Source organism: Candoia aspera, chromosome 8 (assembly GCF_035149785.1).
Source record: "Candoia aspera isolate rCanAsp1 chromosome 8, rCanAsp1.hap2, whole genome shotgun sequence".
Lineage (NCBI taxonomy): Eukaryota > Metazoa > Chordata > Lepidosauria > Squamata > Boidae > Candoia > Candoia aspera.
Window position 1 is genome coordinate 61,682,450 of NC_086160.1, and position 12,534 is coordinate 61,694,983.

Consider the following 12,534-nt stretch of genomic DNA (forward strand, 5'->3'; position numbering starts at 1 on the left):
TCCTTCAGGCCCTGGAAGTTTCTCATCCTTCTTCCTGATGTTGCTGTCACTTGACACCACTACATCTATCACCACTGCTGTCTTCTGGTCCTTTTCTATTACCACAATGTCCAGTTGATTGGCCAATATCCACCTGTCCATCTGGATCTGGAAGTTCCACAGAATCTTAGCCCTGTTATTCTCCATGACCTTCTGTGGAATCTCCCATCTGGACTTGAGAGGTCTAGCCCATACACTGTGCAGATGTTCCTGTACACAATGCCAGCTACTTGGTTGTGCCGTTCAGTGTATGCTGTTCCTGCCTGCATCTTACACCCTGCCACTAAGTGTTGGACTGTCTCTGAGGCCTCTCTGCACAGTCTGCACCTCAGGTCCTGTATAGTTTGGTGGACGCCTGCTTCTATGGATCTGGTGCCTAGGCCTGTTTTTTGCTGCTATGATCAGTCTTTTAGTCCAGCCCCTTCCAGCCAGTAGTAGGATTTCCCAATGTCAGACACCTCAGCTATTTGTTGATGGTACATCCCATGCAGGGTCTTGTCTTGCCATGGCACTTCCTCTGCTGGATCTTCCTCCCATGTCTGCTGCTGCCTCAGACATTCTCTCAGCAGCTCATCTTTGGGTGCCATCTTACTGATGTACTCCTGGATGCTCTGGGTCTCATCCAGGACAGTAGCTTTGACACTCATCAGACCCCACCCACCCTCTTTTTGACTGGTGTACAGTCTCTGGCTGTTGCACTTGGGGTGGAAACCTCTGTACATTGTGAGGAGCTTCCAGGTCTTCACATCAGCAGCCTCCGTGTCCTCCTTTGGCCAGCTCACTATACCAGCAGGGTATCTGATGACTGGCAGGGCATATGTGTTGATGGCATGGATCTTGTTCTTCCAACTGAGCTGGCTCTTCAGGACCTGTCTTATCCTTTGGTGGTATTTGGATGTTGCTGTCCTCATCATGGTTTATCTTCTTTGCTTCTGCTTCTCTAATGTATCTCCTTAGCCTGGTAGCCAGTGCTGTGAGCCTTTGTTTAGCAGTCTCTGGAGCTTCAGATGGAGTCATACTCTTGTATTTTTTCAGTAGCCGAGTCTTGTCCTTTATCTCCACACCCTTCTGTAGTTCCACCAGCTGACAAACTTCCCTCCAAGTTGCCTTGATCTTAGCCTCCAACATCATTTTCTGCATGTGTGTGTGTGTATACAGTGTGTGTGTGTGTATACATATACCATGTGTGTGTGTATACAGTGATTGTGTGTTTGTATATATATACACACACATACATACACACTCTGTATGTGTGTGTGTGTGTATATTTATGTATGTATGTGTATGTATGTGTATGTATGTGTGTATATGTATATGTATATTACACCATGTACATTACTGTCTACTTAATAGTTTATGTTGCAATAGCTTCATAAATAAGAGATATTCAGAACTGACCATCACAAGCCCAGGAACAATGAAAGCGTAGTTGGGGAAATGCTTGAATCCTAGCAGAAGTCATCTGCCTGTACCAGGAACTTGCTTTTAGATCTTGCAGTAAACTGATATTTGAATATCGTGCAATATCCACTGGTGGAGCTATTAATTCTTCTTTTATTACTATGTACATTTACTTACAGAACAGTAATACTGGCAATGATGAAAGGGAGGCATTTTCTCTTCCTGAACTACTTTGCTCATAGCAATGGGTAGCATTAGAAAACTGAGAAGGACAGGAGGGAATCACTGTGTTTGGAGAATACCCTAACTTTTCATCCTACAACAAGATGACATGAGCCTTCAGATATTGTTGGACAAGAACAACTGACTCAGTATGGGCCACCCTGACTACTAATATGCTTTCCATACTCAAGTACTTGAACATTCCATCCCTGTAGGAAAAAAAAAACGGGAATGGAAAGGCTTTCCAGTATAGAATTAAGAGCCATTCTGACTTAGAAAGAGCCTTTATTTCTGATTTCCCTTTTATTTACATATTACAATACCACAGATCTCAAATTAGTAATTATTAGTAATTACTTATACTTCTTTGGACCATATATAATGCCAGTTAGTGCCAGTTCTCATTCGGTTTGAACCTTTAGAAATTCTTTTAAAGTTGAACATTTAAAAAATATTCCCATAAATGCAGAGGTCTGTCCTTCATTGTATGATTATTTCCCAGTGATCTGCAGCCTCACTGGATTCCCATAGATCCGAAGGTACACCAGGAAGAATTCTTGCAATAAAATGACTGCAATCATTGTTAAGGGGAATCACGCCTTTGAGAAATTATTTTTTAAAAATAATTTCTACTGAAGAGATTTTTAACAAGATGAAAGCAATACAAATATCCTTTGCACAGATCCATCCTGTGTACCAATTGTGCCCTTTCCTGGACCAGGAGGCCTTGCTTATGGTCACTCATGCCTTAGTCACTACCTGGTGGGATTATTGCAATGTCCTTTACATGGGGCTGCCCTTGAAGACTACTCAGAAGTTATAACTGGTCCAGAATGCACAGTATTGGGTGTTCATAGGCTCGCCCATGTTACACATTATTGTGTGAGCTGCACTGGCTCCCAGTTTCTTTCCAAGTGCAATTCAAGATGCTGGTTATCACCTTAAAAGCCCTACATGGCACAGGACCTAGTTATTTGCTGGACCCCCTCTCCCTAAGAATATCTGCCTCTCCCACTAGATCAGATAGTGTAGGCATGCTCCAGGTCCCTTCTCTGAAATCCTGCCACCTAGTGGGACTCAGAAGTGTGCCTTTTCTGTGGCTGCCCCTACCTTGTGGAACACCCTCCTCCCAGCAATTTGGCAGTTCCCTATCCTTTCAGCCTTTCAGAAGGTCATCAGGACCAGGCTTTTTACCAAGATGCTGGCATGGGATTGAATAGATAGACAGTATGGAATGAGGACAACTGGAGCTTGCGGCGGAGCAAGCAATGATGAAATGGAGGAATTTGTCATGACGCTGTGATGTCATGACACATATTTCATCATTTTGGCATCACTGTAGTTAGAAATGAACACCTATGCCTCCAATAATTGGATATTTGAAAGTAAAACAATAAATACAGTACAACAATGGAATAAATTTTACAGGAAAGTAATTAATGAACAATAATAAATGCTAATAAGACTAAATACCAAACCCCATTCTCATAATGTATTAGGTTAAGAGCTGTTTTTATTTTACAAATAATAACCTATATGTATTCTTTCCTCAACTTGGTGTTCTCTAGATGTGTTAGAATCTTAAGACCCATAGTTTCTGTAAGTCATTTGCCAACTGATTATTGGATTTGAAGTCTAAACATTTGGGCAGATTAATACATGCATACTCACATACACATTACTGTGCAATAAAGGGGGAAAAAGGAATTGCATAATAAAATCAGATTTCCTTTTCAGCAACGAAAACCAAATTGTTTCCTCAGAAGTTTCAAAAGGCACTGAATTTTAAGTGAATAGTCAGCTTTCACTCACCTCAGCAATGAAAGACTTGGCTGTCGATGGGTTCATTACTAGAATGGCCCGTCTCAGTGTGTCCCGATAGCGGTTGAGTTCTTCAATCCGCATGGTGGTGAAGAGTCCTGTGATCATTTTATTGATGTTGTTCTCCACTTTCTGAAGTGCTACATCCATTCCCTGCTGAGATACTTTGTCCAAAAACTCTTGTATTCCACGGATATCTGGGAACATCAAAAACTCATCAGAATGCTAATTACCATATAGAACACAGAGAAAACTGATTTAGTCTTATCTGGAGAAAGGTATTCTGCCTCATGTCAAGCAACCACCCCCTGAAGCCACATTAACTTCATATTCATTGCAACTGTTTGTTAGCTACACTCCTGACACATCCTAAAGGGCTAATTTGTGAGCAGAATTTTTTAAGCACTAGTTTATTTTGAAAAGAACAATTTAAAAAGGAATTTAATTATCCTTGGTTTGCTTTCCTTGCTTGCTCATCATATGATTCCCAATCCTGACAGACTGTGGTGTTCATTAAGCAACACCTGCCAAGAAAAGGACAATAAGTTATCAAAAGGCAACCCACCACTGATTTTATTCTATTTGATGGAACCCAGAAATCACATTATCACAATAGCTCCCCTGTCATGAGGAAGTGATATTATAATTTAGAAGTGGAAAAGATTAACAGCAATGGCACCTATGAAAAATATCCCAGTGGAATGGAGAATCTGAAATAAGTGTCTTTATTTTATATACCAGGCAGAGTTACAACTTGAGACCAATAGCAGGGGGGCAAAAATAATGACAGGAGCAGTTATTGGGGAAAAATGTGGAAGCCAGATACAAATTAGTATGAACTGAGAATAATGGGCTACCTCATGGTAATAGGTAGGAAAAAAATAATGCCTCTCTCTGTCAGTCCCACTAAAAATAGGTTTCTAAAATTGATTATTTACATCTCAAGTTAAGATTAGAGTGTTTCAGGCTTTTCCTGAAATGCAGATAGCACCCTAGGTGATATTTGTCAGGTCTATGTTAAGGAGAAAAATTCTTAAAGTTCTCTATCCCTACTCTCACTTACCTGAGATTTCACAGGATTTTTGTCATTTACAAAAAAGCAAAACAAAATAATAGAAGTCATCTCACTCAAGCAATTAACCTTTCATGCAGTTTAGCTCTTATTTTGAAAGCAGCTCTTCCTTTTCATCCAATCTTTCTATTTAAAGTTTTATTCAGGTATGAGGACAATATCTTGATATAAGTATCACATCTAAAGCTCCAAGAAATATATTGAAGGTTAAAAAAGAAACACCATCACCACTAGTTTTTGCTAGCACTGTTGCAATAATTACTTGACTAACTGCTGATTTAGAGATGTCAGCTTTCATAGAAAGTCCAGAATACCCTTGGGCTTCCTCTGAGTGACCTCATGAATGAAAATAATCAGAAGTGGGTGTCATAATTTTGGTTAAAGATCATTAGGCAGCCCAAACTGACTTTCTTAAAGGAAGAACAAGTTAGAAGTGTAGATAAATGCATGTTTGTAGGCAACTCAATATCTCTGAGCAATAATGGACCATAAATGTCTCTTGGCGTTGACAAACTTTTTACCGAACTGCCTTTTACTTTCTTTAGTTTCTCATTTTTAAAAATGGGAAACTGGTATATGACAAGGCAAAGCAGCAAAGCCCATCATCTTTATACCCGAGAATGCCCACATTGGCCACACTGACATTTTTAAGAAATAAAAGTGGTCAGTGGCTGCAGCACAGTACTGTCTGAAACTCATCTGCTCAGAAAAAAGATGAAAACGACATTGGGGTAGTAGAAACCATCCTGTTGGGTACAGTAGAGAGAATGGTCAGGGACAATCTCACCAGCTTGTTTTCTGGTTAATGATTGCTTTGTAGCTGATCACATCCATCATGGCAGCCATGTTATAAAACCTGCTTTATACAACTATCCAAAATATGTTCTGCATATTCAAAGTGAGCTTACTTCTACATTATTTAATTCTTTGCTTATATGAGAGATTTCACACTCACATGGCTTGGAAGCCAGTCTGGAGTTCTTTAAAAAGATCAATATGGTGAAATGAAGAGGTGTAGGGCAAATGTTCTTTTGACATGGTATTATGTTAAGTCTAATATGGTTGTTTAGATGTTTAATGTTTCCTCTGCAGAGGCATTAATATGGAAAAAGTTCATTGAAAACGGAAAAAAAAATGAAACCCATGTATTTAGAAAATTGTGGATTACTATTCTCCTCAACCAACAGATTACTTGAAAATCAGATATGAATGTGAACCAGACCCCATGGAAGAGAATGGTCTTTTCTACAGAAATCAAGGGATATAATTGCAGTATTTAGCCAGATCCTTCAGTAAGTTTCAAGTAGCACTAAACACTGAATAATGGCTTAATGCTGCTAAAGTATATGCTCATTCTAAAAATATACTTCCAAAAGATAGTCAGTGATGGTTAATTGCAGCTCCTATTTAATATCTAAATCAGGGAAATTAAATTCAGTCTAATCAGCACTGTTAGAGGTCTTTTTGGCACTTCAAGGACAATTTAAGAAGCAACACAATTATCTAAACTGCTACAAATGTGCCAGATTTTAAGTGCACCATAAAAATATATGCCCTAGCTTTAACCCTGGAATATATAGCTATGTAAGGGTATTCTTGTAGACTTGCAGAATTAGTACGAAGTTTGAAATAAGTTTTCAGTTAAAAAAAAATAAAAGGATAGGCATGAGTGAATTTAGAATCTGTTGTTGTATATAGGTAATATCCAAAGAGAGAATTATTATTTTTTTTCCTCCTCAATGGATATAATCCAAAGAAAATTAAATTACATTTAGGATATCTGGTGCAGCATTGGACTAAGAAATTAAAATATATAGCAAGAAATTCCCAATTCATTCTCATATCTACTATGAAGTTTCTTAGTAAGACTCAGGCCCACTACATTTGTAATATACATGTAATATTTACAATCTCCTTTACATGGCTATTGTAAGGATTACAATAAAATAATGTATTGAAGTCTTCAGAACATTCCAAAATACAATAGAAGTACTAATTATTATTGTTATAACCATAATCATTATGAAATCATACTAAAATAAGTGATAATTATACACTGTAGAATTAGAATGCCACCAACAGTTTTTTTAACAGAATTATACCATTATCTTTCCTCCATATCCAGTTCTTGGATAAAAATGATATTAATTCCTCTATATCACCCTTTGGTCTCACTCTCTAAAATTCTAGTTTCTGCTGGCTTTATAATTCAAAGGGAACGGCCCACAGACAAGAGAAATTAGGCAATATTCCTCTCAGGTCAGGATAAATTTACAGTATATCTAACAATAAACTAGTTTCATTTAGGTTATTCAAATGATCAGTCATGTGCTGAAGGAATTGAGATTCCAGTCCAGCATCTTGTATCTAGCTTAGAGCAGCTACCTAGATAACAAATCTGAAGGAGAGGTTGCAGACAAGATAGTTAAACCAAGCATGCAGAGCTATCAAGGTAGCTTGTGACAAACCTAATGTGCATGAACTTTTTGAGGTAAAGGCTTTCATGCTGAGATGCCATCAGATAGCATCCCTAAGCCAAATCCTCCAGAAAGATACATAATCTTCACCACTAAGTTGTTGTTTATTCATTCAGTCGCTTCTGACTCTTCGTGACTTCATGGACCAGCCCACACCAGAGCCTCCTGCTGGTCGTCACCACCCCCAGCTCCCCCAGGGACAAGTCTGTCACCTCTAGAATATCATTCATCCACCTTGCCCTTGGTCGGCCCCTCTTCCCTTTGCCCTCCACTCTCCCTAGCATCAGCATCTTCTCCAGGGTGTCCTGTCTTCTCATGATGTGGCCAAAGTATTTCAGTTTTGCCTTTAATATCATTCCCTCAAGTGAGTAGTCTGGCTTGATTTCACCACTAAGACATTCATCATTCTGTTACCAAGTTTTCACGATTCACCATCCTGCTAATTAAAAGCAAGAAGTGAATGAATGACAACTCATACTGTATGTTTAGTATGATGGGACATTATTTTATGTTTTCGTCAATTAGGTATAAGATGGTTTGGTAAATTCAGCTTTAACTGAATTTAAACTCTAAATTTTATCTATCTATCTATCTATCTATCTATCTATCTATCTATCTATCTATCTATCTATCAAACTTTATTGCCACCCATCTCCCTCCCAAGGAGGGACTCTGGGCAGTGTACAATAAAATAGAATTAAAACCAGAACAGTTATAAATACAATAAAAGTAAAAATGTGCTGGAATCTAGATGGCCAAGAGTTCTTTATCAGACCTTGAGTATAATAGGTCCATCAGAAGTCACTCTAGGGCACTAGCCATCCCCAGGTATGGCTATTCCCCCTCCCATTCCATGCCTGCTGGCAAAACCAGGTCTTTAATCTTTTTCGAAAGTCCAGGAGTGAGGGGGCCTGTCTCACCTCTGGGGGAAGGATGTTCCAAAGGGTGGGAGGTACTGCAGAGAAGGCATGCTTCCAAAACCCCACTAGATGGAATTCTTTTATGGATGGGGTCCACAACATGCCTTCCCTGCATGACCAGATGGGGCAGATTAATGTAATAGGGATGGGCTTTAAAGGTAATAACCAACACCTTGAATTGGACCTGGAAGCAGACTGGAACTCAGTGCAGCTCACGCAACAAAGGTATTACTTGTGCAAATCTTGGAACACCCAAGATCGCCTATGTGGCTGCATTCTGGACCAGTTGTAGCTTCTGGATACTCTTCAAGGGTAGGCCCATGTAGACCACATTACAGTAGACTATATGGGAGATGACCAGGGCATGAGTGACTGTTCAAAGGCCTTCTCAGTCTAGGAAAGGGCATAACTGGTGCACAACATGCAGTTGCGCAAAGGCCCTCCTGGCCACGACTGCCAGCTGCTCCTCAAGCAGGAGTTGTGAGTCCAGGAGGACCCCAAGTTATGTATCGGGTCCATCTGGGGCAGTGCAAGCACTAAAGATGACAACGTCCCAGAACCTGAGGTGCCATTAATCCACAGCCACTCTGTCTTACCAGGGTTCAGCTAAAGCCTGTTGTTCCACATCCAGGCCCCCACAGCCCCCAGGCACCTGGAGAAGGTAGTCATGGCATCACTTACTTCACCTGGGATGGATATATACTGTATGACGACGTAAAGTCCAGTCGTGTCCGACTCTAGGGGGCGGTGCTCATCTCCGTTTCAAAGCCTTGGAGCCGGCGCTGTCATAGACACTTCCGGGTCATGTGGCCAGTATGACTCACGGAACGCCGTTACCTTCCCGCCGAAGCGGTACCAATTAATCTACTCACATTTGCATGTTTTCGAACTGCTTGGTGTGCAGAAGCTGGGACGAGCAACGGGAGCTCACCCCGCCGCGCGGTTTCGAACCGCCGACCTTCCGATCGACAGCTCAGCGGTTTAACCCGCAGCGCCACCGCGTCCCATATATACTGTATAGTTGAGTATAATCCGCATATTGATGATACCTCACCTCGTGGTGATCAACCAAAGTAGAAGCTGGAACTTCAGCTAATTTATTAAATTCCTAAATGGATCATTCCCATCAAACCAGCTTCCCTGACCATCTCCCCAAAAGTCAATTCTCTTTCTTATAACATCTATTCATGTCACAGTGTGACGGGGTTCTTTTTTGAACTGGAGGTTTATTGTTTTGTGAGGGTGGCAACTGACACAGAAAAACAGGACAATGGAGACTTTTATGCTTTTTAATATATACAGTGGTGGTATTTACAGTAAGTACATACAACACAATAGTGGTGTTCATCTGATGTCAGGTTTCCTCCTCTAGCTTTCCTGCTTTCTCTCCCTTTCTCTCCATCTCTCTCCCCCATTTCTGGGCTTGATGAGAGAGTGAAAAGAAAGGAATGAGCAGGAATTTACTGTAGTGTGCTCAACATGGCTTGACCTCCTCCTGGAACTGCTCAGCCTGATAACTACTGCTTCTCCGTTGGGATTAGAACCTCTCTCAGGGTCTTCTGCCCAATCCTTCCCCAGAGACTAGGACTTCTCCACTGACAGCCAAATTCCTTTTGGGTCTTGGGTGCAGCCAGCTGGGTCCCCCCAGCCTGTTCTTAGGTCTAGGGTGGAGCTCTCATACCTATGGGTCTTCACTTCCCTTCTTCCAGGGAAGCTGCCTGTGGACCTTTCTTCTCCCTTCCCAACCAAAACCCAACAACTTCTCTTCCAACTTTTCTCTCCATTCACTTCATGCACAGACTTTTTCTCTCCTTTCTTTCCTTCTCTCCAGTTTTTAGGTTATACCAGCAGCATGTCCCCAGCAACTGAAGAAGTGGGTGTCCCCATCCCCCTGGTCTCCAGTCCCCAACACCTATATACCAGGCTGGACCAATCGGACTGCTGTCTCGATATCTCACCATACCAACCCTGGCTAGCAGCCCAGGTCAGCTCATCAGGCCTCATGGCAGTGCAGCTATCCTTCAAGAATTGAGCTGCTTTTTCTCCTTTTACTAATTACAATGGCTGGATCACGCCAGCAGAACAGCAGCCATGCCAAGCCACTAAAACCCATATGCCACAATTCAATACATATGGAAGGATTTCAATTATAGAAAGGCAGTGGAAAGGAAGGAAATAAATAATCCTTTCCTCTTAAGTACACTTAAGTACACCGTTAATACTTCTGGATAAAAAATCCAAGTGATCCTTTGAGCTGCGGCTAATTGAAATGCTACAACAATAGCAATCCAGCTTCGAAAACCAAGTTGGTTTGGAACACGAGCTGACATATTTCTGACATTTTGGAAAAGAAGTAAAAAAAAATATTTTTGAGCCAATCCAGTTGGAATAGGAGGGAAGGAATTTAGCCCATTGCTAATCTTAAAGTAAATAATAAACGGATTTGAAAACTGAAATGTTTTCAGCTGCAAATCTGACTGAGAGGTAGTAATCTATACAGGATTACAGTTCATTCACTGTGGCACGTGCTAGAGAATTTCACAGTGGATTGTTGCTTTGATCATAGTGGTATATCTTGGTGGTCATTATTTTCTTGCTGTTAAACTCTAAATCAACCAAAGTAAAAGCTGTGCTTTCAGCTAATTTATCATTAGTCGTGAAAACTGCAGCCCATTTTCAGCCATAAGGTTGCAATGTGTTCTTTGAAACTTATGACAGATGAACACACAAATCTCAAATGGTCAAGTTACATTCACGATGAATAATCTAATCTAATCAAGAGGAGAAACGGTGGAAAAGTGTGCATCCTGATAAGGGCAACAACAACAGAAAGCTACAATCTCCCTAGTTATTCTGCCCACCCCCCACCCCCCAGTAAGTTTAATGGGAAAAACTGCAAAAACAAATAAACTGTAGGCAACAGAAAATCTATACATTACCAACAAAGGCTGCAATGATTCACCATCGTTAAACTTTATAGAAGAAAGATCATTTTACCCCAAATAACACTTTTTTCCTTCTTCTACCACTTCTGCAAGAATCAAATTATTCCGTTAAAGGGAAATACATTTTTTAAAAAAATCACCAGGTGATTTATGCAAAAGGCTGCCTTGTTCCCAGGAAAGCCACTGCATTACAAATGACACTGTCCAAATTCTTATCAACAGTGCTTTGTGGACCTGTTGCAGTCCTCTTTCTTTGCCCAGTGATTGCTGCTGTAGCAGAGGTACTTCATCACAAAAATGAACTGCACACTATTCAGGCAGAGTTTAGAAGGCTTAGAAAGGATTTCACTTCTCTGGACAAAATGCTGAACATGCTGTCCATGTTCACATGAAACTTTTAACACGACTAATTGACACCATCCCAGGGCTCAAGAGGATTTCCTTGGCTTGCTCTCCGTCAATTATGCATTTTCATTCTGTTGTACTGCGTTCTAAATTATGTTATGCATGTCATTCAGCTGAACTGACTGAAAGTGGTTCTCAGTACTGAACACCACCACCAAACGGTAAAGCAGCCACCAACCACACAATAATGGACACATTGGAGGAAACCTCTAGGAAACTATATCCCCTATTTATTTATTTATAGAACTTATATAGCTGCCCATCTCATATACTGATTCTAGGTGGCTCACAATAAGCAATAAAAAGGATAAAAATGAAACCACCCTTCCCCTCAGGCGCCAGACCAAACAGCCTCCCAGCAAAACCCCTATCCTAGCCTAATGCTTGGGAGAAGAGCCAGGTCTTCATGGCCTTCCAGAAGGCTAAAAAGGTAGGGATCCCTCAGATCTCAGTTAAGAGGCTATTCCAAAGGACTGGGGCAACCACCAAGAACAGATACCTCTGAGGTTCCATCAGATGACAATATTTACAGGAGGGGACCTGGAGTGCTATGTAACCTAGTAGGATGGGCACATACCTTCAGGGAGAGGCAGCCCAACAAATAAATTTGAGCTCTGATTGGCCTGGACTCTGCTTAAAATGAATATAACTGCTTTCACTCAATCTTGGGTAGTACTGTATTTTATTTCTTATGTTATATCAAACAGCCTACCTGAACATATTTATGCTAGTAATGCTTATAAAACTAGACTAATTCAGCCCTCAATTCTTGAACACATTTTTCTGCCCATATAAACTGGGTGAAAGATATTAGAGGAAAAAAATAATCCTTGATATACCAGCGAAGGAGACATTTGTCCAGTCCCCCCTTCTTTAAAAAAAAACAAAAACAAAAAACATTCAATTTGTATAAAAAAGTTTGTATATTCTGAATCTGAAATGCACTTATGCCAAAATCTGCACTTTTCAGAATTGCACTGTTAGGAACTAAAGCAAAAATAAGAATACTATGGAAAAGTGCATATACAAATGTACATGTGTATTGCATTATGAGAAATATAGGTATTGTACTCACTAAAAAAGTGCATTCAAATATATTAAAAAGAGAAAAAGATATATTAAAAGAAATAGGCAGGAAATATGTTTGTGCACACTATTTATTTGCCATGATCACAAAACAATACAAAAAGGGGTTGAAACAAATGAGTGACATTCACTCTTCAATTATACAT

The 12,534-nt window shown here is 40.3% G+C and overlaps 1 protein-coding gene across 2 annotated transcripts in view; it reads right to left on the reverse strand.

Annotated features, from left to right (window-relative positions):
• GRID2 (glutamate ionotropic receptor delta type subunit 2) overlaps nucleotides 1–12,534 on the reverse strand; it is a 984,963-nt gene that overhangs the window by 396,149 nt on the left and 576,280 nt on the right. For both annotated transcript variants that reach the window (XM_063310079.1, XM_063310080.1), the window contains one exon: nucleotides 3,475–3,680. In XM_063310079.1, the coding sequence (XP_063166149.1) occupies nucleotides 3,475–3,680 (206 nt within the window). The remainder of the gene's footprint in view (nucleotides 1–3,474; nucleotides 3,681–12,534) is intronic.